Here is a 24,739-nt window from a genome sequence, read left to right on the forward strand (position 1 = left end):
CACCTGCAGCTTGTGGGTCCGTCTCCTTTCTGTGCTCTTCCACTAAAGAACATGGAGCAGGCGCTCCTTCCATTCCACTTGTCTCTGTGTTACAGATGAGCAGGGTTGCTCAGTTTGTTTGTTGTTTTTTATGTTTATTTTTATTTTTGAGAGAGAGAGAGAGAGAGAGAGAGACAGAGCACAAGTGGGGGAGGGGCAGACAGAGAGGGAGACACAGAATCCAAAGCAAACTCCAGGCTCTGAGCTGTCAGCACAGAGCCAGACATGGGGCTCGAACCCACGGACTACGAGATCATAACCTGAGCTGAAGTCAGACGCTCAATCGACTAAGCCACCCAGGCGCCCCAGGGCTGCTCAGTTTTTAAATTGAGGCATCCTGAAAGGGAGAGTCTATCATTTCTGGCTCCCAGAAATGGGTGTCAAGCTGGAGACTCTATATCTTCCCAGCTGGGTGGGCTCCCTGATTCTGACTTGCTTCTCTCTTGCTTCCTCAGTGACCGCCCCATTGCCGCCCCTGAGTGGCCTGGCCCTCTTCCTCATCGTCTTCTTCTCGCTGGTGTTTTCCGTATTTGCCATTGTCATTGGTATCATACTCTACAACAAATGGCAGGAACAGAGCCGAAAGCGTTTCTACTGAGCCGTCCTGCTACTGCCGCCCCTGTGGCTGTCACTATGAGGTGTGGGAGGAGCAGGCACTGGCCTGAGCATATAGCCTGGCAGGCCTTCTCTAGTCTCCAACAGCTGGTCAGGGACTCTGTTCTGTCACTGGAACTTTGAATGCAGGGACACTGCATTACCATGGTAATCCATGGGGACATCTGACTCTGGTTCAGAAAGCCCACCTACCCCAGGGCAGTGCTGCTGTGACGTGCCTTTCCCTGCAGTCCTTCCACTTGGGAGCTAAGAGGATAGAGAGAATTTATGCGGTTATGGTACTCAAATCACAGAAAAGAATTTCATAGCTCAGGCTGCCTTGTTGTTGGACTCAGAGGATCCTTGTACTTCATTTTTAAATCTGCAAAGAATACAACACTGATAACTTCCCAGACCTTCAGGCTTCCATTCATTGCTTTTCATCTAAGCCTCTGTCCACTTGAGGAACTTTCGTTAGAAATCTGGATGGAAACTTCTTCCCTGCGTTGCCTTCTCCCTCCGTTCATCGCTCTCTCCAAATGCAGCCTGAGCTGGAAGAGACATCTGGATGCCTGTCTTTTGGAGCCTGGGGCTGCAGAACAAACTGAGGTTTTGCTGACCCTCATTAGGTGGCCATGGGGAAAGGGCTTTTTGCTTTGGCTCACTGCTCTAGTGATTGTTCTTTAGCGTGAAACTTGGCTCTCTTGGTTTGTGACTTTCCCAGTTGGTTTCTTTAGGCCCTCAGTCAGGTTTGACACACTTGGTGTGCAAGTCAAGAGAAACTTGGAAGACTTCATGGATATAATAGGAGTAACTGTGAAACTGCCCAGCTCCATGTTTTGACACCAAAAGCAACATTTGCCATGTGGAGATGTTTCTGGACTCTGGAGCCTGCATGTTTTGTGTTTATCATGATTTTTAGAATCCCACTTTGAGTGTTCAAAATGTAAGGAAGCTTTCTTTTTATAGCCTCGGCTTGGATACTCCCCAAAGAGGAAACTTGGCTTCTTCTTCTTAATGGATAAGAAACTGTTGCTGAACTCCTGTTGCAAATCTGGGAGCAATAGACCCTGGTCATCTGTGCCTGGAAGAGTTCATTTTCATTAAGTGACAGAGGCTGAGTGTCATCCACTGTGGGTCAATCCTTGTTCCACTGCCTTATCTGACAAGGGGTCAAGTGCTGCTCACCTGTATGCCCTGTGGTTAAATTGGCCAATAGGCCAGTCTCCCTGGAGGGCCTGGAGCTCTGAGCCCTCCTAGCCATGTACTTCTGTAGCCTAAGGGAAATTCTTAAAATGGCTGATGGAAATCAAACAGTGTCCTTCCTTTGAGGGGTAGGTTTGGGGGAAGGTCTAGACCTTCTTTTGAGCCCCAAGCCTGTCAACCCTTGCCCTGCCTTCTTTTGGGTTGGGAAAGCCCTCAGCTCAGTCCAGAAGGGAAGGAGGGCACCTTGGCTGCGTATAAGTTTCTGTCGTGTTGGGCTTTTTTCTGTCCCTCCCATGTGCGTAAGTGAGCATCACAGGCCACAGTGCTCTCCTATAGGTGGGAGTAAAATGGGGTCCTCCTAAGACCTTCCCCACAAGAGCAGAGCAGCTCCAGGATTGGGTGCCAGAGCACAAACTGTGACCTGGAGCTTGGCCTTAGGACCAGTTAGAACTGACAAAGCAAACAGCTCTTTTGTCTTTTTTGAGCTCAGGGGGAGATTGGCTAGACCCCTGTGGTGGGAGGACCTAGGTGAGCTCTTGAGATAGCCCAGGCAGTGGTGCGGGAGGAAGGGGTCTCATCATGGGGGAGGTATGTGTGTGAGATGAGTTTTTTATGTTTCCCCGCTCATGGGCTCCTTGAGGGTTTTTAAACAGGATGGGGAAGACATGAAATGCAGTCCCCACCCAGCATGGGGCCAGCCTTTGAGATATGTGTGATGCAAGGAAACTGTCTAACCTAGCATGGCAGGTCATGCCCTAGCTCTTGATTTTTGTTCTTAGACATAAATATTTCCCATTGTGAATGGGACCAAATACTGTTCTGGGCCCCATAATCCTAGGTGTGCCCTAGAGGAGGGAGATGCCTGGTCTGTGGCATGGCTCTTTTGTGCATGTACCGTAGGGGTGGGAACAATGATTTTGGCAAGCTGCTTACCCCACGTGAGCCATTTCTCTCCTCACAGTCCCCCTTTCTCTTGGTTGTCCTCTGACTTCAGAGCCTCTTGGAGAGGAGGAGACCCTGAAGACTAGAGGTGGTGTATAAAAAGGACACTGTTCCCTGTCCTTGTGAGGAGTCTTGCTTTTCGTGTTGTCTTCAACCCCCAAAATTACAAGGTGACTCTCTGTGACAAAACTTGTTTACTTCAGTGGGAAAATGACAACTCTGTCCTTGTTGGAAGTGGTTTCTGAACAGAATGGCTAGAATATCCTTAGCCCCTTGCATATGTCCTAGAAGATAGAAATGAGGGATTGGTAGGAAGCCCAAGGGTAAGGCTGGTGATGGGCAGGAGAAAAGCCAAGCAGACCTGGGCCAATTAGTCTTGCAGGGCTGGAAGTTCTGGAAAAATGTCTTGCAGGTGATTCATAGGTCCCTGGAGGAATTTCAGCTCATGGTCTGTTGCAGGATTTAGGTTCAGATGCTGGCCCGTGAGGACAGAAGGGTTGGCAATGCGGGTGTTTGGTGGATTGATGACATTGCTATATATTTTAAGGGGAGCACTCAGCCGAAGTCCAGGTTTGATCCAGTTCATGGCCAAGTAATGCTAGAGAGAAAAGGCAACTGTTAGCCTGAGGTAGCGACCTGAGGCTGTCTCTTCAGAGTCATCCCAAGAGCAACTAGTGCCTTTGTCCCTGTCCCCAGGATTGCCACTCACCGGGGCTGAATAGATAAAGTTGAACAGCAGAAGTGCTATAATAAATATAATTGCAGCGGCTATGATTTTAAAGTGGTAGCGTTTCCAGAAAACGTGACACAAGGTTGTAACAGGTATCCGAAACAAGAACGAGGTGTTAGGTCGTCTGTCCATAAGCAGAGGAGATGTCAGAGGATGGAGGGCAGAGAGAACCTTCAGGTCAAGTAATCTGGACCCAAGAGCTTTCTTTTTTAAAACAACTTCTGCTTACTTGTGTGTCCCCAGCCCCGCACTTCCCCTTCACCAAGGCTGTTCTCTCCTGATTGTAGCTGAGCCCTGAGCCAGGATGCTAGGAAGTAATTAACCTCTCTCCACTTATAGGCCCAATGTTCACCACCCTATTCAAATTGCCGGGCCTAGCAGCTCAGCTTTGTGAATGAGGAAGAAAGATTTTGTGCCTTTGTCCCACAGGACCCTTACAGGGGAGGATGAAGTGTAGGGTACTGGTTGGGTTCTGAGTGGCCTCGCCCTGCTGGCTTGATTAGGGCTTCCTTCTCTGACAGAATCTCCAGCGTCATCTTCACTTTACCCTGGAAACACCATAGGTGGTGGGAGGCTGAGTTCATTACAACAGGTGCGAGAATAGTTTAAGACCCCTTCCCATAGAAAGGAAAAGGGATTTAGCAAAGGTCCCCAGAAGTCTGTTAGAGCCAAGTTACGTGGCATAGTAGTCCTATGCAATAGACACCTTCCCCAGATCCTACCGACAAGCGCCATTTGCCACCATCGAGGACCTGGCAAGGCCACCAGCCCGTTACAGTCTTCTTCTTGAAGAGGGAGACGTGCTTATACTGGAGGAAGTAAGGCCACTTGGAATCTGTATCCATCATCCTGATGGAGCACATATTGGCGTGCCGGGCTGGTAGAGGCATGTCAGATAAATCCAGCTCCAGGACCCCTGAGCCCAAAGAAATGCTGTCAGCAAGAAGGAGCTCCCTGTCCTGTGGTCATGGACCCTATTCCAGATCTCACCTAGGAAGTCATCAGTGGAGAAGATGTCGTTGTCCCAGATCTGGATGATGAGCCGGGCTGGGAACTTCATCACTGTGGGGTCCAGGCTCCATATGTAGTCCTGGAGGGTGACAGAAGAGCGTATTCCTGGCCTGTCTCCCTTGAGATTGCCCTTGGCCCCCTTAGTAGCCCATTACCCAGCAGTGATAGACTCTCAGAGAAGTCTCTGCCTGAGGCCACATTCCAAGTGTTCAGCTTACAGTTCTCTGAGGAAGCGGGAGAGGGAGCACAGCCCCCACCCCCACTCCCAGTTCTGTTACCTTCTGGCTCTGGACACACATATGCTCAGCTGCCAGGTAGTCCATGGTGAAGATGAACCGCCAGTTGAAGTCGCTCTTCCCAGTGAGGGAGTAGTAGTGGATATCTGTCTTCTGCATGTCGTTCTCTAGCCCGAATAGCCACCTGGGGCAAAAGTCATTTCACCTGGGGCTCACATGTATTGTCCCCCTCCCCTTCCCCTTGTGGGAAGCACTGCTCAACAGACACCAGGCACAGGTGGGAGTGGAGAGATGTGGCCCCAGAATTGGGGGTGGGAGGCATAGGGATGATACAACTGGGGAACTCTGAGGGAACACTGCTGGAGCCCTGCCATCTTTCTCACCCTTTGACATAGATGTCGCTTATCTCGCCAGATAGACTTTTCCCCAGGTCCATTTGGGCAGTTTTCCAAATGATGCAGCGCAGCTCATACCTGCAGCCACTGTAGTCTGAGGCTTTGCTGAGGAATAGCTCCCCAACTTGGTGCAGGAAGACAGGCCTGGGAGGCTGCCCTCCATGCCCACACCAGGCATGCCACATTTGGGAGGATGCAGGGGAAGGAAGCTCCCAGGACTCCCAAGAGAAGGAAGGAATTTGCTGTTCCTTAGTGTGTGAGCACACCCATGTTCCGTGCCCTGGGAAGTACAGTGACGGGGATGAGGTAGGTCACTTACCTCTTAGGCTTTCTGGGCTTGATGTTGACTGGGGGGCCAGGAGGCCCAAGCTTCTTGGGAAAGATGTCCACCCACATTTGCACCTTTCCCTAGAGTGGAGATGGATTAGCTGGCTGGGGGTTGCCAGCCTCTGTTCTGAGCATGCTGTGGCCTGGGAGCCCTGTCCCAGGTTCTGGGGTCTGTGGAGGCTGTGTCCCCACCATAGGAGGGTGGGGTAAGGAGATGGAATGGACTTCAGACAGGAAGTCTGGCAACTCCCCGCCAGATTCCCTTTTCTCATTTTGGCTGGAAGAATGGTACAGAGTAAGGCTGGTAGTGTATGATGGCTTCAAGGCTGATGGCCACAGCGGGTTATCACTTGTGACTGGGGGTTAATGCCGTTGAGCAGGCCGTGCTCCTCAGCCTCTCTGCACAGAGCACCACAGTGGGGTTGGGGCTTCATTTATTAACCAGCTTAGTGGCCCCAAGAAAGAGCAAACTAGATGGTCAGTCCAAGTGTCCAGGTTGCTTTATGTTGTGTAAGCATATTGTAAGGGTATGAAGCTGTCCACCAAGCATAGAGGTCTGTCTTAAGAAGGGAGGGATGAAAATGGTGAGAAAAAGGAAGAGAAAAAACTAAAAGAGTAGAACTACTAACACTGGAAGGTATAGACAAATATATTCTTTCAAACTAACCTCATTTTATTCTTTTGAAGTTGACCCCATTTAAGAAAACAGGTTTAATGAGAATGGTTTATAAAAAGTGCTCAGCAGAGAACTTTGTGTCTGGAATGTGGTATCAGCTTGAGAAATGTGGAGAATGAGATGAGCTGTTCTGGTGGCTGGAGGGTAGAGGGTGGATGATAATTAGGGTGCCCATGGGGATTTTTATTCCTTCTGTTTGGGGTTCCTTGCCATGGAGAAAACACAGCCTGCAATTAACAGGTAAACCAGGGTTGTAATGTCTGCACATCTGACCCCAGGTGCTACCTCCCCACCCTCCCTCAGGAGAGACTAAAGCAGCGTAGGCACTGGCTGGTAAGGTTGCGCCTTACCGCTTCTACCAACTGATGTACGGCCTAGGTTTCTTGTAGACGACTTTTCCTGCTCCGAATTTCTCCATTCTGAGTGACATCATTGGAACTTCTCACTTCTAACAGAACATGCTTGTCTTTTGTGCGCATGCATCTGTGAATTCTTGGCCTCCCCTTCCCCTCTCGTCATGTCTATGTCCTGGATGGATGGGCTCCCTGGTCTCCTGATCCAGCCCCTCGAGTCTCATACCTGGTCGATGCCTGGCTGGCTGTCGCTGTATAGTGTGCGGGTCTCCACATGCTCAGGGACCAGCCCCTGGGTGTGCAGGAGGTATAGTGCAAGGCGTTCTTTCTTAGGTCCCAAATAATGAACAGTAGGGGGCTTGGGCTCTAGATGGAAGGAGGTGGAAGGGGAGGGGATCACGAGGTTGTTAGCTTTCCTGTCTCCCAGGCAGGTGCGCCCCCTTCCCTACCCCAGCCTGGACAGTGGCCGTGGTTGCCCTCCACAAGAGGAAAGGGCAAAATGGGGCAGGTGCCCTCTTGTTTCAGAGGCCTGTCTCTGTGCCTTCCAGCAGCGTGCTGTACTTCTCACCAAAGCTTTGCAGTCTGAATTGTTTCCCATTGTAAAAAACAGAGTCCTCCTCAGGATTGAACAGAGGCGGAGGCAGCCCTTTCTGTTTGGCATGGCGTTCCAAGAGGAAGCTTGGGTGCATTTGATCCCGCCACCTAAAGGGCCCTGACCTGTGAGGTTAAGGGAGAGGAACAAGTGGGGAGGTTTGGGTCCTGGAGAACATTCTGCTTTGAACTGCAGGATGAGCAGTGGTGGGGGCATGGATGGAGCCAGGTTCAGGCCCTGGTTCCCCAGCCTGGGATGCAACCTCTGCAAAGGGAACTGGGGGCTCCCTCCTCCACCCCTCCCCTATTCTCTTGCCCAGCCTCAGGTGTACTTACTGGCAGTAGGATTTGGAGAGCCCACAACGGGCTCCAAAGCCAGACAAGAGTCGGTTTTCAAGGTCAATGACTGTGGTTCCAATCTTATCATCAGGTGAAAACAGGTCAAAGTCATATAGCTGGATCTCCAGGTCTTTCTCCAGGGGGATGGTACAGCTGAGTTCAAACATCCTAGGGGTGAGGGTGTTGGACACTGCAGACTGTGCACCATGTTATCTACAGGCCTCCTTGTCTAGCATCTCAGCCCCTTGTTTGGTCATGGTGAATATGGAGAGCAGAGCCTGGGGTGGCTGTCACCTGCCAATAACTATCCCCTAGCTATGGCTAGAAACAACTTTTGGTAGGCCTGGGTTGTGGGACCCTGAACTCCTTTCCCAGGCAAAGTGTTTGAGAAGGAGGGTAGAACTGACCACCCTTCCATCTGTTGAGCACTGTGAGACCCCGTGCTAGGAACTCAGAGGTTAGAAAGAAATGCAAGAGTTGTTCGCCTTCTGGAGCTTACTCCTGGAGAAGTGTGGGATTGGGTGAGTTGGGGCAGCTCACATGCCAAAGATGGGATCCACAGTGTTGGGCTGGTACTTGTGCCGGTTGCCAATCTTTGTCTGTCCCAGTTTCAGGATCACATAAGGGTCACACTGGGGTTCAGTCATAGGGAGGGAAATGTGACAGGAAATGGAAAGTCAGCCCAGGTTGGCCAGGGAGGGTGGGGGTGGGGCAGAAGTGAGCCCCTTGTACCAGATGGAGCCTGTGGTGAGGTGGCGGTCTGGGTATCCGCAGCCTGAGGGAGCTCCAGGACCCTGTGGGAGGCATCTGGGCTGGGTGGGCCCGGGGACCATGAACACCATGGGTTTGGGGCTGCTCATTACCAGGCCGTTGGCATCTTGGGGCTGCAGGTTGATTGCTCGGACTATGTACACTCGCACCAAGCACTCCTGAGGGAAGTCCTCTTTCTCACGCCAAACTGTGAACTGACGGGGGGGCTTGGGGGCTTCTGGATCCTCAGGAAAGGGGTAGACGCGGAAAAGGCCCTGTGTGTGTGTTGGGGAGGGAAGGTGTTGGCAGTGCGGGCCCGGCTCTGTTAAGCCCTCCATGAGGTGCCCCTGGTCTAAGCTCAAGCGAGAGCAGGCTGTGTTGAGGATGGCAGGGATGGAAGGCCGCAAGGACAGGAGAGGGCAGGTGCGGCAGGGACTCCACGGGGACAACTGTGTTTAGGAAGAGTGTCGGGCAAAGAACTCTAGTCATTAGGTGAGTTTCCAGTTTCTGCTGATGCAGACCCCCATTCCATGCCCGTCCATCCCTTCGGGTTGGAACTTGTTCTCTAAGGCTTATAGGTTTTGGGAGCTCCACGTAGGCCAGAGCTGGTGTGAGGAGGCCCCTGCCCATCCGATGTAAAGGGAGGTCACTCTAAATCCCAGCATAGGTCACCTTCTGCTCCCCTGCTCCCTCAACTGTTTTTCAAGCCCTCCCTGCCCTATCCTCTCACAGAGCATAGAGAGCCAGGGGTTTTATTAGAGTCTTCTGGTGACAGAAGGGGCACAGGAGACAGGGGCAGCTCAGCTGGGGTGGACATGCACCTTGAACTCCCCTACCACAGGGCTGTCCAACTTGGGCTCTTCCTGGTAGAGTTTAAAGGTCTGGCAGAAGTCCTGCAGGCCTTCAAAGGCGGGCACAGCCTCCAGCTCGCAGTCATACACCTGTAGGAGGGTGCATGGGACCCAGGCTGGTGGGGAGAGCGGGCTCAGCCAGAGGGGGACCATTCCTGCCATCAGGGGGCTGAGGGGCCACCAGTTCCTAGGTCTGGCTTCAAAGCATCTGCCTGGTCGGTGGCCCCAGAGTCAGCACCTCCTGCTGCAGATGGGGCAGTCCTGGTTCCCAAAAAGGCATGACTGGTGGAGGTGTGGCCTGGAGTCTTAGGGAGACAAGAAGGAAACTACCCCCTCTCCTGCCTGCCCCCATCCCCGCTGGTGGTTCCTAGAGGAATCAGGGTGAGGTTTGCTGGTCTCTGCCAGCAGATTTTATTCCGAGTCTCAGCAGTCTCCCCCGCCTAGAGGCCTCCAAACCTTCAGGGTGTGGTAGTCTTTGTGCTTGTACTGCAAGGACTTGGCATCTCCTGTGGCCCAGAACAGCTTGTTCCACCAGTCCACTTCATGCTCGTATTCGTCCTGGCAGGGAAGGTCATTCTGGCCTTCAGGGAGAAGGCACAGTGGCCTTCCTCTGCCCAGGGTCATGCTGCCCCCTGCCTCCCTGAGCTGCCCAGAGTCGTTCCTTTGTTCCCTGAGTCTGAGCCTACGTCACCTCAGCTTTGCTGGACTCGAACCAGAACTTTTCATAGAGGTAATCTAGGACCTGAAAAGTGAGAGTAGGAGAGTGGATGAGGTATGGTGTCCCCTGCCTGGCCCGCTCACCATCCCTGACTTCTGAGGAGAAAGGGAGTGGAGGGCAGGGCTCCCTTCCCTGGCTCCCTTGCTCCTCATGGAGTCCTTTCAGTTCCAAGATCGTCAGACATGGGTTTGGGGACCAGAAGGAGGGTAAACTTAGTTCTTATCCTCAATGCCCACAGCTTCAGATGGAACTCTGGGAGGGCCCAGAAATGCAGAACCTGAAGCTTCACCCCAGGCCTACTAAGTCAGAACCTGCTTTTGCTCCAGATGTCCCCAAGATGCCTGTGCATTCAGGTTTGATAAGTGCAGCTCTCAAGGGATAGTTCTGAACCTTGAAAACATTGAAATCACTGGAGAGGGGTGGGGCTTGAAAAAAATGCTGATACTTGGGTCCTTCCCGCTAGCTATCCTGTGGCCTGGCTACAGCATTTCTTTAAACTCTTGGACTGTTCTAACATGCTGTCCACATTGGGAATCACAGCTTTAGAGTTCTCGTGTACACTGAGAGCACATGTCTCAGAACTCTGTTTAATCTCCGCCCCTCCTCGGGGACAAGGGCTGCTCCCTATAAATGGTGTAGAAGAAGGTGGGACCTTGAGCCCTTTACTCACCTTCTGGTACTTGTTCATAGACAGCACTGAGGAGAAAGAGCAATCATGAATCTCAGGAGCAGCAAGAAGGGTGAGGAGGAGGGACACCAGCCCCGCAGGGCCGCCAGGGCTGCCCCCACTCCCAGTGCCAGCTTAGGGGTGAGGCTGGGGAAGGGCAGGGAGAAAGGGCCATACTTGGAAGCTGTGGAGGCACGTAGTCCTCAGCCCAGGGGTCGCAGAAGTAGGGCTGTAGGGAGTTGATGTTGGCCTGACCCACCACAGTCTGCTGGCCGAAGTCCTGACTGTCCACCACCTTCAATGTGAGGGGTGGCGCGTAGACCTCCTCCATAGGCATGAACTGCAGCCCCAAGGAGAGGCCCGGGCATGAGGCCTCCCAGGGGAGAGGGCTGCCCCAGCCCCGGCTTTGCCCGAGGTTGCCTTACCACTGTGAGGAAGAGGACTGACTGGGCGAAGTTGGGGTTGGTCTGGAAGTCCTTGATGGGCTGTGTCTGCAGGGACTCTTCCCAGCATTCTACCAGGAGCTGGGGGGAGCGCACCTGCTTCATGTTCCGAAGGCCCCAGATCAGGATCTGCCAGAACAGAGAAGAAGGGGCAGGGCAAAGGACAGACAGGGCCTCTGTACTGGGGTCCTGGCCAGAGAGAGGGGACTGTCCTGGGAGTGATGATGCATCAGGGAGTATCCAGGGCCCGGGAATGAGCTGGACAAAGTCAGAGTCTAAAGGTTACCCAGGTCTCCCTTCCTGTGAGGGATCAGTGCTTGTCCTCAAGGCCTCCGTGAGGGAGTGCCCTCTGGCTACTGTGATATCCTTCACTGACCTCCAGGGCCGCTTAGGTATTGTCCTTCCTCCCCTGCTGCTTTGTCTGGCCTCCAGTCACTGCTCAGGAGTGAGTCCCTAAGGCTGGCTGCCTTGAAGGCCCAGAGTAGCAGGGGGGGTCCAGATTTCTCAGGTGTCCCTTTTGCTATGTAGCTCACTGGTGACTCAGATCCCATAGAACTCCATGGTCATTCAGTGTTCTCAAGTGACAGACACTGGGCACCCCAGAAAACATCCATGCTGTTACTCATGAAGGCCTCTTCAGGGGACCAGAGTGGGGTTGCCTGATCTTGTGGGGGGGTCTCCAGGGTCAGGAGGACCTGACCAGATTTGTGGCTGGGCACAAAGGTTCCGACGTGGGGACCTCCAGGCTACTGTCATTTGGAATCAGGCAGGGCCAGGCCCAGATTCTGGCTCTGCCACTTAACCCTGTGTCACTGTGCATGGGCTCTCCGCTCTCACAGAGCCTCAGTTTTGTCTGAAAAGTGGTCCCTACTGTAGAGGGCCATCGAGGGGCTTGGATGTGGTAAGGAATGCCAAAGCCCTTTGTCTATGACCTGCCACAGAGGATGTCATTAAAATAATTTAACCTATTCTATCAGAGGTTCTGCCCTTCATTCCTCCCCTGTCTCCCTCCATCTCTCAGAGAGTGTCTTTTTGGGGTCCACGCTTTGGATCAGGTAGTCAGGAGGGCCCAAGGAGATTGAGCAGAGAGACCTCCACGGAACTCAACTGCTGTGGGGGGTGCTTGCCCTCCCCACTGCCCCACACCATTATCACCTCGATAGCCATTTTCTTTAGTGTGGGCTGGATGCTCTTGGGGAGTGTGTAGACCCCATTCTTCCAGGGAACACTTAAGATGGGCGGCCTCTCTTTGAGACTCTGAAGGGGTGAGGTGAGAGAGCAGGGAGCATGAGGCCCTAGTGGGCTTGTCCTTCCCACCCCCAAATCAAGTCCCTAGCAGGGCTCAAGTGAGGAGGCTCCAGAGCCCCATGGGCAGTAGCAGGCAGGGAGTTAGGGAGACGTCACCGGCTGGCATCACCAAGCCCGGTGTTCTAAATCCTCAGGCCCCAGGCCTTTCCTGGGGGGTGGAGTTGGGGACCACAGGTTGTGGTAACTGGGGGCAGGGAGGTGGGGTGGGGTGGGAGTGAGCAAGGCGCCCCCCACCCCCAGCCAGGCCCTCCTTCTCAGTACCTCAGTCTCGAGGATCAGCTCACAGGATGCCAGGATCTCACCCTCTTCCTCCCCTAGCAATTTTACAAGGGGGTGCCACCTCAGCGGGGGCAGGATCCGTTTTTGGGCATCCAGCCAGACCACTGGAGACCACATGCTCCGGCCCCACAAGCTCTCCTTTCCCTGCAGGGAAAGGGAAGTTCACCAAACACTGAGGCCAAGCTGGCAGGGTTCTGGCTCTCCTCCCCTGGGATTCTGACAACTCTAGGATCAGGGCCAACATTTATGTTGACATACTGCTCTCTGTGAATCATGCCCCATGGGAGGCCTTTCTGTATATTCTCCTCTAAAAGAAAAACTCAGCAACTCTGCCCACTCCAGCCCACCTTACCTGAGAGTCCTGCTGCCACAGTTCCAACACCACGAGTGGTGGACTTGTTTCGGTGTCCTGGGGGTTCTCATACAGAAGGAGGTGCTGGAAAATGAGCGTCTGGGCCCACGTGGGGGCTGCAGAGCCCCTCAGGGTTTGGGTGCACTGGCTATGGTTCAAGAAGACCAACCGAATGAAGGGCCCTGGGGGATAGAAGGAGAGGAGGGGGTCCTGCCATTGAGCTTGTCAAGCCAGGTGCTCATCTCTGGCAGCTGCTACCACTGGACCAGACACCGGGGAGGCCTAGGCTGGGCAATCACAGCCACTGCCAGCAGCCCAGAAGGCCACCTCAGTGCAAGTACAGAGCAAATGGCTATGTAACCAGAGGCCAAGGACCATTTGGTTCCACACACATCTATTTGACACCACCTGGTTGAGGTCTGAGTGGCACAGAGATGGAAGGTCCCGTGGCTCCTCTGGAGGAGTTCTGGGGACCAGCTACACATGGCTGTCCTTCCACAGCATCAGTGAGTGGCTGTGGCATAAGGGGACATCATGTGGCCCTCTCAATGTGGGCGCCGATGCCCAATGGACACAGCTCCCGGCAGACACTCCCTGCCCTGGCTCTGCCCCTCATCCAGCAGCTTGGTTCCTTACAAACAGCGTTACCAAAAGGATGGGGCAGGAGCACACATCTCTCCTGAAAGCTTCACTGGGTCCTCCTCACGGGACCAAGGACAGGCTCCTCATGCACATGGCTGGAAATCGCCTCACCTCTTCCCCATACCCCCCCATCTTCTGACACAGGGACGTGTGGTCCCCAGGTGTGTCACTCTTTCTCCCCCTTCTTGAATCCCCAGTACTGGGGACACATCTCAAGAACAGCCCCACCTTATACTCCTTGTTTTTATATCTCTCCCCCAAGCCAGGGCCCTAACCTGCTGGGGAGAGGGGTCTGCATGTTTGTCACCCCCTTCCCTGTCAAATTCTTTATGCTGCTGGGTGGCCACATCATGGCGTCCTGGAGACTTGGGGAGAAAGGGGTGCCTGTTGCCTACCCTGGAATGTCTGGATCTGGTTGGACATTCGGTTCCAGGCCTGGTAGATGTAGCAGAAAAGCTGGTAGTAGTGGGGCTCTGGGTAAGAGAGGAGCCACGTCCATCACCTGCCCCCAGGATCCCCACCTTGGCCCCTCCTCACTCCCTGACCTCAGATGCAAGGCCTCTGGAGCCACCCAAGCAGACTTTGGGCATTGTCAAATGCTCACTGTTGAAGATGCAGTAGATGAAGGGTAGGTCAAGTGGGTGAGTGTCCTGTGGGGCAGTCTTCCAGAAGCTCATGAATGATTTGTTCAGACCCTGTGACAGCATCCTGTTCTCTTCCTTCTTAGCCTGCTCTTGCATATCCATAACCTGTGCCCAAGACATTCTCCCTGAAGCTCTTGGGTGCTTTTCTTGTCTCCTCTAGTGCAGGCCCAGGTCACCCTTCTCCCCTTATAGACTGAGGGTGTGGATCTGGGGCGCACACTCCCCCCACCCCCGCCCCAAGCCATCAATGCCCCAACCTGGGGCATCTCCAGCTGTCTGCCACACCCAGCCCGGGCCCTGGCTCTGGGATATAGCGTTGCCAGGAGTCACCTAGCCCACTGAGGCTTTACCAACGATCCCTCCAGCAGGAAAATGGGTGCGATGCCCTTGTCCTTGTTTGGAACCAGCCTGCGGTGCCAGCAGCGGCGGCGGAACCGGCTCTGGGGCTGAGGAGTCAGGTGGAACTTGGAGCCGAAGGTGCCGTATTCCCAGCCCCCCTCCTCCTTGGCTGCGCTGGGGTGGTGCTGCAGGGAGGGGAGCAGAATGTCACCACCCCCGCCATGGCACAGGGTGGGGGGACCCTGCCCAGGCGGCCCCCTCACCAGCTGTAGGAAGGATAGGGTCTCCTGCTCCAGGCCCAGCTTCCCGTGGTTCCGGCAGCGCAAACGCACCCAGCGCCGCCGGCGGCATGTGTAGTAGGTCTTCTCCACCGAGTTCCAGACCTGGGGCAGGCCCAACGGCTCGATCCCCACTCCGTACTCCCAGCCTGCGGAGGCAGGGCCACGGCCTGTGGGTGCCCAAGTGCCCATGGGCTGGGAGGAGTGGACAGGCCTGAGAGATGGGCCCCAGAAGGCAGGCTAAAGGGAGAGGAAATGCTTTCCCTCATGTCCAGGTCTTTTGGGGCCCTGAGGTGTGGAAAGGATGGGGTGGTCACCAGGATGGCTTGGGCCCAACCGCCCATCTTACAAATGAAGCTGGGGCTCAGAGATGTCTTGTGACCCACACACAGTCACACAGCCCACATGTAGCACAGTCACATCTTGAGCTCAGGTCTTCAGACTTCCAGCCCATCACTCCTTCCCTGGAGCTACCTCAGGTGAACCCAGGCTCCATGAGCATTTCCTCTTTCTAGAAAGTGCTCAGGAGGCACTTACAACCTGCCCTGTTTCAAAACTGGGGCCTATGTCTATAGAAAGGGTGGAGGCTCCACTCTCCAGAGTCTGGGGGACCCCCAGAAATTCAGGCCCATCCCACCTGAGAACTTGATTGCTGTGAGGCTGTGGGAAGTGTCAGTCCCTGGCAGCTCCAGGGCCTCCTTCCCTCAGCCTGTGACCAGAGGACTGACCCTCATTGTCCACTGCGTGGTTCAGCTCCACATCCCAGTTCTCCTTAATGTGCCAGCCTTGGGGACACTTCATATTCTCCCGGGACTCCACGGGCTCTCCATTCTGAGGGTGGACAGACAGGGTGGGCCAGGGGCATCTGAGCTAAGAGGCCTCCAACTCTCTCTGCCCACATGTTTGCTCACCTAGCGTGGCCATAGTGCTCTCCTTGGAGCAGATAGTGCTTGCTACTTCTGATGCCACCCACATATCCACTTAACATGCTTTTACTGACTTGCCTTTTCAAATAGTAAAAGTATTTTTATTTATTATTATTATTTTAAATGTTTATTTTGAGAGAGAGAGAGAGTAAGCAAGCGCAAGCATGAGCAGAAGAGAGGCAGAGAGAGAGGGAGACAGAGAATCCCAAGCAGGCTCCATGCTTTCAACTCAGAGCCTGATGTGGGGTCGATTCCTTAACCTGAGAGATCATGACCTAAGCTGAAATCAAGTCAGCCGCTTAACTGACTGAGCCACCCTGGCACCCCGGAATGGTAAACATTTTTAAAAGAAAACTTTATATAGCCACTATCAATTATGGAAGTCACTATCTGATTTTATGGAAAATCAGTACCATAAATAGAAAATACCCATACTAATGACTAGGAAAGGGAAATAGTGTGACCGATCTCAGCTAGTCGCTGCTGCCTGCCCTGTCTCTGTCGCTGCTGAGGAGGGGAGGGTAGTGTGCATGAGACATGGGTTTGACCTGTGCTGTCTGATGCAGCAGCCACCAACCTCCTGCGGCCACTTAAATGCAAATTAATTAAAATGAAACAAAGTCCTAAGTTCTGTTCCTCACTCTCACAAGTACCACATTTCAAGTACTCGATGGCCAATTCAATAGCTAGACAGTGCAGACACAGAACATTTCCATCATCACAGAAAGTTCTATTGGACTTTCTATTAGTCTATTGTGGGGCTTAGACTAGCCCCACAAAGATTCTCTCCTGCTGGGTAAGCGTTACCTTTGAAAGAAGCCTAGGAAGGAAACACTGCCCCGCTATGCTGCTCCTTACAGTCTTATGGAAGTTACCTCTACCTGCCATCTTGGGATAGAACCCCATCAGTGTGCACCCAGGGTCCCACGCAGAGTAGGGAGCAGGGCTCAGATGGTAACCCTTGGTCCAGTGCTCTTTCCACTCAGACAACCCAGCTTCCAAGGCGCCCACCTGGTTGCACTGCTTGTCCCCCCACATCCCCAGAAGCAGCTTCAGCCCCTGCTCACCATGTCCGTGTTGCGGATGGTTGCTGGCACCCAGGCCCCCGTGGTGTCGCGACACTGGTTCTCATATACTTCCTCCAGCACTTGGCTCTTGTTGATGTGTATGTCCAGGAGGAGTCTGGGGACAGGGAGACCCCAAGTTCCCAGCACATCTCCCTTAACTCTCAGGCCCCTGGGGTCCTCCTCTGCGGGCCCAGTGTTCCCCTACCTGGCACCCCCACCTGCTCTGGGCAAGGCTGGGCAGCGGGGCTTGGCATCCAGGGCAGGGTGGTGGGCACTCTGGCCCCCAGGAGCAGGCTACAGTGGCCATGTGCCTAGCTCTCTGGGCTGCTGCTGACAGCTCTCACCCCAGGGTTGCACGTCTAGGGGCACACAGGCTCTAGGCTTGTGTGCTAGCCTTACCTCCTCTGAGGCTCCACTGTCCACTGCCCCTTCCAGTGCCATCCGTGGGGTGCCTTGAAATCCTCCTTGGGAAGGGCCTTGTGCCCCATGACGTCCGAGAAGTTGGGGCAGTGGTACAGCCCCTGCTGTCCCCACTGATCTTTATACTTGGCCTGGTTCTCGTACTGGGGGAGGGGCAGCTGTCAGTGCCTTGTAGTGCCAGCTCACAGTGGGACATTGAGCCCCTCCTTGGCTCCCCTACTTGGCTCCAGGCACCTCCAGAGCTTATCACAGGTAGCACTTTCCCTCGACGGCACTCGTTTAGCACAGGCAGACTCTGTTCATCTAGCTCTTCCCTTGGGCCAGGCCCATGTCTAGGGTTTTACATGAACTGTCCCCTGTAATTCTCACAGTCCCATTTCACAGGCAGGGAGACTGAGGCTCAGAGGTCAATTCTACCCCAGGTGCTCGGCCACTGAAGGGTAGAGTGGGGTGGGTGCCTGTGTTAGAGCCTGGTGGCACCTGCAGTGTGGTCCCTTAGTGCTGTTGCTGCTGATCCGGGGAACCCAATGCTGCTCCACCACTTGCCACATCTTTGGAGCCTCTGAGCTTTTTTTCCCCACATTCTCCTAGCTGGACATACAGCCCCTGCTGCCTGCATCTCCTCCTAAATCCCCACTCATCTTGGCGTTGCCCAGCCCTTCGTAGGGGGTGGTTATGTATGTTAGGATATATCTGTTCACAGCATGCAACTTAGGAACCACGAAAGTATGTTTTTAACTTGGTAAATTAAGCTGAAAACTCTTAAACTCCATTCCCACTGCTCTCAGAGCCTTCTTCTGAGCCATGTCCTCCCTCAGGGAGCAAGGATCTTCTTTCCCTCCTCTGATTCTAGAGCAGTCTCTGACCGGCTGGCTGCTTACCCACCCGTGGGTCTATGGTTCTCTGGGAAGATGCCTCATTTCCTGTTCCTCTGAACGTTCCAGGCCCCACCCTACCCAGAACCACCAGACTGGCCTGGAGGACCCAGCTGGAGTCTGCAGGGGTCCTAGGCTGCCATGTGGGTGACAGAGGAGACCCCTGCCAGTGGAGCCTCGTTCACCTCGCAGGCCTTGAAGGAACTGGAAGAAACTCTTGGTGAACCTCCGTCAGCGAGAGAGCGACTGGCCCTAAGGGACCACTTGGCTGCCCCTGTTGTCATTACATGCACATGCCCTGAGCTGGCGGCATCTGAGACTGCTTTAGGCTCTGCCACCGCTCCTGATGACGCCCATTTCATAATCCTCAGATTCCGCTGGTAACCGTTTTCTCCACCTTTGGTGCTAGGCTATTTGCAGCTTGACCTCCCTGCTCTGTCCTACCCGGGTGCCGCTTACCGTCTCCGCGTACACGACAACTTCGCCCTGGCGGAGCAGCTGCAGATCCTTGCTGTCTGTGATATTGCCGAGCCACATGCAGACCCGGAGGTGGGCCGGGAGCGTGTCCTTCTGTCCTTCACCCTCTGGGTACTGAACCGGAGGCAGGTCAACCCCACAGGGGTACACGTTCCCCAGGGGGCAGGGGCCCGGGTGAGCGACGGACACACACCTGCTCCTTCACCCTGAACCCTGGGAGCAGGGGCCTTCCACTGAGTGGGGTGCTGGGGCTAAAAGTGAATGATGCAGGGTTCCTGCCTTCCAGAGGGAGAGGGCAAGCAGATGGTTATACCTGTGACCCCATGCATAACAGAGAGGCTGATGGGGTTGCGGGGAGAGGGGCAGTGCCACGTAGGGAGCCTGGGAAGGCTCCAAAGAGGAGTGGTGATGGTGGTGACATGGACATATGCTCTGGTCCTCACACACTACCATTGTGGGGTGGGGCATCATTTTCACTAGGCCTATTTAACAGAGGAGCAGACTGAGACCTGGACATGGTCAAGGGTTGGTCTGGGGTCACACAAGCCAGTGAGTGGTAAAGCCAGGAGTCAAGTCTCAGTGGTTCTTGTAGGATGAGGGACTCAGATGGGCATCGGAGGGCCCTTCCACAATGGTAGAAAGGGCACAGGGCAGGTAGGTTTGGGGGCGGGGAAGCCAAGAGTAGCCTGTTGAGAGTATGTAGCCCTAAGGAGGTTATGGCAGTGAGAAGGGGCTGGGGCCCAGCCAGGGCAGTTGAGCCTTCTCCAGAAGGCAATGGGGAGCCAAGGACATCAAGAGTGAGGGAGAGCTCCCCACCTGCTTCCCGGGGGTGGGGGTGGGGTGAGGTGGAGAAGGCTGGGAGTAGTGGCTGTCATCAGGGCAGGAGTGCTGGTCAGCCAGCCTTATGTATGGCCTGCATCTGATATGATGGGCTGGTGCCCAAGCCATGTAAACATTAAATATTTTGGAAAGCACCCAATCGTGGTTCAGGGGAGAGATGAGAAGGGACTGGACCAAGTGTAGTGTAAGGATGAGGGAAGACATGAATTTGAGGAACACTTATGAGGGATGTGGACTTGGCATTAACCACATGATGGTGGTCATTGTCCCCTGCCTTCCTCTGGAGACTCTTTAAACCCCACTTTATCTGGTAGAGGGTCCAGGAGAGACGAAGTGGGCATGCCCTCAGGGAGACTCATGGGGGCTGCCTCAAGAGTTCAGGGCTTCTCTCTTGGGGTGTTTCTGGGCCCTTTCCTCCCCCGAGGAACAGGATGGCCTGAGGATTCCCAGCTTCCCCACCTGCAAGAAGAGGGTCTGTGTCTTCCCACAGAACCTTCCAGAGTGCAGAACCTCTGTCGGGGAGAACAGGATGCTATGGGCAGGCACCTGTGCATAGGCCACTCGCTGCCCCTTGGACATCAGCCAGATCATCACATCTGGGAGGCTCATCTGGGGCTGCCGAGACGGGATGGTGTCAGGCCTGCGGCAGGCTTCAAGTCCCACCTCCCCCAGCAGCATGTCCAACGCCTACCTCAGGGAGCATGGCATTGAGGCGGTACAGCCAGTTCTCCACAGTGGCCACCATGTTCCTGGGCTTGGCTTCCTTGGCCTTTTGGGCCAGTTCCTGCAGGAGGAGGCTGCGGAGCTGCCACCTCTTCTTGTCCAGCTCGGTGGCTCTGTGCTGATGGGTCATGCAGGGCAGAGGGTGCCTGTGGCCAGGACCGGGAAAGAGGGGGCTGGGCCTCTCTCCATCTTACCTCCTTCCATGCCTTAGGCCAAGGTACCCTTCTTAGACTTGAGATCCTGTCCTGTCCCCTGATGGCCCGGCCCACCGGTTCTCAGGAGAACCCCCTCCCACAGGCCTGCGCTCAGGGAGCCCCTTGTGGAGGTGGGTGAGAGCCCAGAAACAAGGGTCAACCAAGCCCTGGGGGGTAGGGGTGGAGATCCAAGTGGGGTGTGGGGCTGGGGCTGGGAGAGGCCTTACGATGCATCTTCCAGAACAGGCAGAGCCCTGTGGAGGGCACTGTGGACAGGAGCAGCAGCAGGGAAAAAGTTGCTTGTCAAGATGACAGGGAGAGGTCTGGGTTGGTAGGAGCATCAGGTGTGTGTATAGGGACAGCCAGATAAGGCTGGGTGGGGAGGCCAAGGCCAGTTTCCAGAGGGCCTGAATGGGGGAGGAGAAGCAGCAATGTCCTGTGGACTTTGAGCCTGAGAGAGATTTGAGCAGAACCCCTTTCTTGAGGAGTTAGGAGCTGGGTGATGTTCTGTAGGGTGCTGGTCTGAACCCCCACCCCATGTGAACCTGACCTGGCTCAGCCCCAGCCCCAGGGCAGTGCGCTCCTCCCCTACTTGCAGTCCTCCACCAGTTCTCTCAGCAGCTTCTTCCACTGGGGGAGCAGAGCGGGGTCCTTCGGATTCCGTATGGACTTCAGGGTGTCCAGATTGGCTTTCTGTCCAGCGGGAGACAGGAAATGAGCATGGGGGCTCATCCGGGAGGGGTTACAGGGCCGACTGGCCTGAGATGTTTTCAGTCAGGACCTGGGGGCCTTTGGGGTAACCTGAGGATATCCGTCCAAAGCTGTTACATGCCCTTGCAAGGCTGGGATCCTCACGCACCCTCTCCATGACCCAATGGAATAAGTGGCAGGAAGTGGAAGGATAGGGCAGGACTGGAAGGGGTATAGTCTTGACCCAGGGCTTCCCTTCTGTAGGTGCAAGAAAGTCTTATCTAAGGTGGCTCTCCTGCCTAAAACTGTTCAGTGACTTCCCTCCTTAACAGATGCATAACACTTTTTGTGATCTGACCCCTTCCAGTTTCTCTGGCCTTATTTCCACATCACCTCCTTGTCCCTGCCACCCCTGAACTTCGTGTCACATGGCTTTGCACATTGTTCCCTTCTCTGCACCCCCACCATGCCACCAGCAAACTCATTCTTCAAGACTCTCCTCAAATGTTACCTCCATTTCAAACACTTCCTCTGATTATCCTGTCTTTGTCTCCCCTCCCCCACCCCTAATCTCTGTGCCCCCACAGCTCTGGGTACTGTATCTCCAGCCCTAGCTCCTCTGTATAGTAGCTATTTGCATGTCTGACTTCCCCGGTGGTGGGGCTGGGTGCTATGTTTATTCAGCTTCGGGTCTTCAGTATCTAGCACAGTGCTGGACACTTCCATCTTCATTGGTGCGGAGTGTGTGAGCAAGGAGCGTGACCGGCTCCCTAGGACTGTGATTTAGTTTCTAAAGCCTCCCATCCATGGCCCGGCCCTACCCCTGCACCCTCTTGCACCACTCACCAGGCGGTCCCGAATGAAGTGAAGGAGGTTGAGGCAGTTCGTGCGGGAGCTGACGTCCTCCCAGTAGGAGGTCACGGCCACCACTGGCTTGGTGTTGTACCAGGGCACATAATGGTAGATGTTTCCTGAGACACAGACGTGGTGGGGGTGGGAGGCAGGGGAGGTGTCTGAGGGACTGTGGGAAGTCCCCTTTTACTGCACCCCCTCAGAGGACCTTCCCTGAGCTATTCCATTCCTCAAGAATGCCTGCAATCTGTTAACAATCCTAATTGGACCCCTCCCTCCAGAGGGTGGGCTGGTGGCCAGTTGAGAACGTATGCACTGTGATGAACATGTCTGGCCTTACCAAGTATTCATTGTGCTCAGGGTGTCATGTCGCCTTTCAAAAGTCCCCATTTTATATGTGGGAAAATCTAGGCACGGCCAGGTGATCATAATTCAGGTGTCTAGCTCCAAAGCCCCATGCCCTTAACCTCAGGCGAGATGCCAAGGCAGGTGGCATGACTTGAGGTAGGGTCTCCCTTCTGGGTGGGCTGCAAGGCAGAGGGGAGACCCAGGGTTTGGCTGGAGTGGGCAGACATCTAACATAAAGGGCCTGCCAGTGCAGAGGCGTGGGGTCAGGAGAGCAAAGATGGATAAAAACCAGTGATGAGTTTGGCAAACTGAGTTCTCTGGCCATGTTCCTTATTGAAATAGGTGGGGGGGGGGGGGGGCGGAATGCTAGATGGAACATAAATGCATTTAAAAATGTTTCTGAATTGTGTTGCTGACTTGATATAAGGAAAGAAGTCTACAGAAATCAAAATAAAGAGCGAGCAGAAAACCTGTGAGGCAAGCAAAAACAAAGCTGGCTTTTGCCCTCTAAGTTTCTGGAAATCTTGGAGAACTCTTTGGCAAGTGCCAGGGCAGGGGGTTCAGCAGAGAAAGCCTGGCACTGCCCACAATGGGCAGTCTAATAGGAGACCCCATGTGTTATGGGTTGAATTGTGTCCCCTATACAGATATGTTGAAGTCCTAACCCTACTACCTCAGAATGTGACTTTATTTGGAAATAGGGTCATTGCAACTGTCATTAGTCAAGATGAGGTCATCCGGAGTAGGCTGGAGCCTTAACACAATGTAGATGTTCCTATAAGAAGAAGAGACGGGCACAGAGAGAGGACAGCCATGTGAAGACACAGGGACGGAGGAAGAACACCACGTGAAGACAGAGGGCAGAGGTGGAGTGGTGTGTCTACATGCCAAGGAGCACCAAAGATTGTAGGCAACCACCAGATGCTGGGAGAGAGGCTGGGAACAGATTCTCCCTCAGATCCATCGGAAGGATGCCTGGGGTGCTTGGCTGGCTGAGTTGGTAGAGCGTGTCACTCTTGATCTCAGGGTTGTAGGTTTGAGCCCTGCATCGGGCTCCATGCTGACAGTGCAGAGCCTGCTTGGGATTCTCTCTCTGCCCCTCCCCTGTTCACACTCTCTCTCAAAATAAATAAATAAACTTAAAAAAAATCTCAAAAGGAAATTAAAAAACTAAGTAAAAAAACAAAGAACGCCTTGATTTGGGATGTCTAGCCTCCAGAATGGAGAACAAGCCTCCTGTTGTGCTAAGCCACCCAGTTTGTGGTGCTTTGTTAGGGCAGCCCTTACCAAACTAATCTGCCATGCAAAGCTGCCACTCCAAAACCTAAACCCTCAGTCAAGGAGAAATAACCCACCACACAGAAGACAACACTGAGGAATCTGGCCTATCTCCAGCATAGCTCCAGGTAGAGGGGGCAGGACATTTTCTCATTTGTAACATTTGTAACTTTAAGTGGAGCCTCACACAGGTTGTATTCTGCATTCGTATCACCTGTGTGGGCTGGAGAAAATTTAAAGTGGTCTTTAGTTGGCAGTGCCCCAGGTAACTGGAGGAAGCAAAAGAATCCTCTCTGGAGTTGAAACTTTAAAGTCCCAAAGGTTTCCTACAGATAAAGTTCCAAGAAACAAGCAGCTCAGAACCAATATACACACTCTCTAGCCCTGCAGTTCCACCATTCTTTTTTTTTTTTTTTAAATGTTTATTTATTTTTGAGAGAGAGACAGAGCATAAGCAGGGAAGAAGAGTCAGAGAGAGAGAGGGACACACAGAATCTGAAGCAGGCTTCAGGCCCTGAGCTGTCAGCACAGAGCCCAAAGGCGGGCTCAAGCTCACAAACTGCAAGATCATGACCTGAGTCAACCTCGGGTGCTCAACCGACTGAGCCACCCACGCACCTCATAGCCTCGCAGTTCTGCTTCCAGGTATATACCCAACGGAAAGGGGTCACAACATTATCAAAAGACAGGGTGCAAAATGTTCATGGCAGCACTGTTCATAATAGTCCAAAACTGGAAACCACCAAAATCTCTCTCAGTAATGGAAGGAAAAAATAAATTATGGTATATTTGCACAATGGAATACTACACAGTATGAGAACAAGCTACAGCTACAGCCAGCAACATCTAGGTTTGTGAATGCATTTCACAAAATGGTGAGCAAAAGAAACCAGACACAAAAGACTGCATGCTATATGATTGTTTTTATAAACCTAACCACCAGACAAAATGGAGGTTAGGAGGGTGGTGCCCTTGGTGGGGCTGGGGGTAGAGAGGCTCAAGGAGCCTCTGGGATATCAGGACTCTGTTTCATGGTCTGAATGTTGTTACGTGGGTGTGTTTGCTTCGTGATAATTCATTGAGTTGGATGCTTTGTTTTGTGTACTTTTCAGTAGCTATGTTATACTTGAATCAAAAGTTTTTTTGTTTATTTTTTTTGAGAGAGAGAGCTATTGCACGTGAGAGGGGGAGGGGCAGAGACAGCAGGAGAGAGAGAATCCTAAGCAGGCTGTTAGCATGGAGCCCGATGCAGGGCTCAATCCCATGAACTGTGAGATCATGACCTGAGCCGAAATCAAGAGTCCGACACTTAACCAACTGAGCCACCCAGGCGCCCCTG

The 24,739-nt window shown here is 53.7% G+C and overlaps 2 protein-coding genes across 23 annotated transcripts in view; one reads left to right on the top strand and one right to left on the bottom strand.

The window, feature by feature from the left end:
* The window catches only part of LMAN2L (lectin, mannose binding 2 like), an 83,418-nt gene that overhangs the window by 44,141 nt on the left and 14,538 nt on the right, over nt 1-24,739 (top strand). For 8 of the 9 annotated variants that reach the window (XM_053890642.1, XM_019463483.2, XM_019463533.2 and 5 more), the window contains one exon: nt 495-11,841. The exons of the other annotated variant lie outside the window; for it this stretch is intronic. In XM_053890642.1, coding sequence (XP_053746617.1) covers nt 495-637 — 143 coding nt within the window. In that variant the 3' untranslated portion in view covers nt 638-11,841. Of the gene's footprint in view, nt 1-494; nt 11,842-24,739 lie in introns of those variants that run through there. 9 annotated transcript variants of the gene reach the window in all.
* Nucleotides 2,959-24,739, bottom strand: part of FER1L5 (fer-1 like family member 5) — a 60,169-nt gene continuing 38,388 nt past the window's right edge. For 6 of the 14 annotated variants that reach the window (XM_053890626.1, XM_053890624.1, XM_053890625.1 and 3 more), the window contains 34 exons: nt 21,769-21,893; nt 20,825-20,925; nt 20,007-20,184; nt 19,775-19,930; nt 18,458-18,589; nt 17,103-17,266; nt 16,704-16,818; nt 15,439-15,541; nt 14,696-14,859; nt 14,444-14,617; nt 14,054-14,198; nt 13,845-13,922; nt 12,808-12,989; nt 12,438-12,599; nt 12,024-12,125; nt 10,851-10,997; nt 10,603-10,765; nt 10,429-10,454; nt 9,732-9,782; nt 9,497-9,598; nt 9,011-9,130; nt 8,303-8,464; nt 7,980-8,071; nt 7,437-7,607; nt 7,078-7,226; nt 6,736-6,875; nt 5,473-5,561; nt 5,142-5,231; nt 4,801-4,942; nt 4,502-4,601; nt 4,234-4,427; nt 3,950-4,059; nt 3,491-3,635; nt 2,959-3,379 (listed from right to left, as the gene is read on the bottom strand). In XM_053890626.1, coding sequence (XP_053746601.1) covers nt 3,152-3,379; nt 3,491-3,635; nt 3,950-4,059; nt 4,234-4,427; nt 4,502-4,601; nt 4,801-4,942; nt 5,142-5,231; nt 5,473-5,561; nt 6,736-6,875; nt 7,078-7,226; nt 7,437-7,607; nt 7,980-8,071; nt 8,303-8,464; nt 9,011-9,130; nt 9,497-9,598; nt 9,732-9,782; nt 10,429-10,454; nt 10,603-10,765; nt 10,851-10,997; nt 12,024-12,125; nt 12,438-12,599; nt 12,808-12,989; nt 13,845-13,922; nt 14,054-14,198; nt 14,444-14,617; nt 14,696-14,859; nt 15,439-15,541; nt 16,704-16,818; nt 17,103-17,266; nt 18,458-18,589; nt 19,775-19,930; nt 20,007-20,184; nt 20,825-20,925; nt 21,769-21,893 — 4,502 coding nt within the window. In that variant the 3' untranslated portion in view covers nt 2,959-3,151. Of the gene's footprint in view, nt 3,380-3,490; nt 3,636-3,949; nt 4,060-4,233; nt 4,428-4,501; nt 4,602-4,800; nt 4,943-5,141; nt 5,232-5,472; nt 5,562-6,218; nt 6,384-6,735; nt 6,876-7,077; nt 7,227-7,436; nt 7,608-7,979; nt 8,072-8,302; nt 8,465-9,010; nt 9,131-9,496; nt 9,599-9,731; nt 9,783-10,428; nt 10,455-10,602; nt 10,766-10,850; nt 10,998-12,023; nt 12,126-12,437; nt 12,600-12,807; nt 12,990-13,844; nt 13,923-14,053; nt 14,199-14,443; nt 14,618-14,695; nt 14,860-15,438; nt 15,542-16,703; nt 16,819-17,102; nt 17,267-18,457; nt 18,590-19,774; nt 19,931-20,006; nt 20,185-20,824; nt 20,926-21,768; nt 21,894-24,739 lie in introns of those variants that run through there. The other 8 variants (XM_019461939.2, XM_053890627.1, XM_053890629.1 and 5 more) reach the window with 8 other exon arrangements.

This window comes from Panthera pardus, unplaced genomic scaffold, assembly GCF_024362965.1.
Source record: "Panthera pardus isolate Hobbes unplaced genomic scaffold, ASM2436296v1 HiC_scaffold_25, whole genome shotgun sequence".
In the NCBI taxonomy this organism is placed as follows: Eukaryota; Metazoa; Chordata; class Mammalia; order Carnivora; family Felidae; genus Panthera; species Panthera pardus.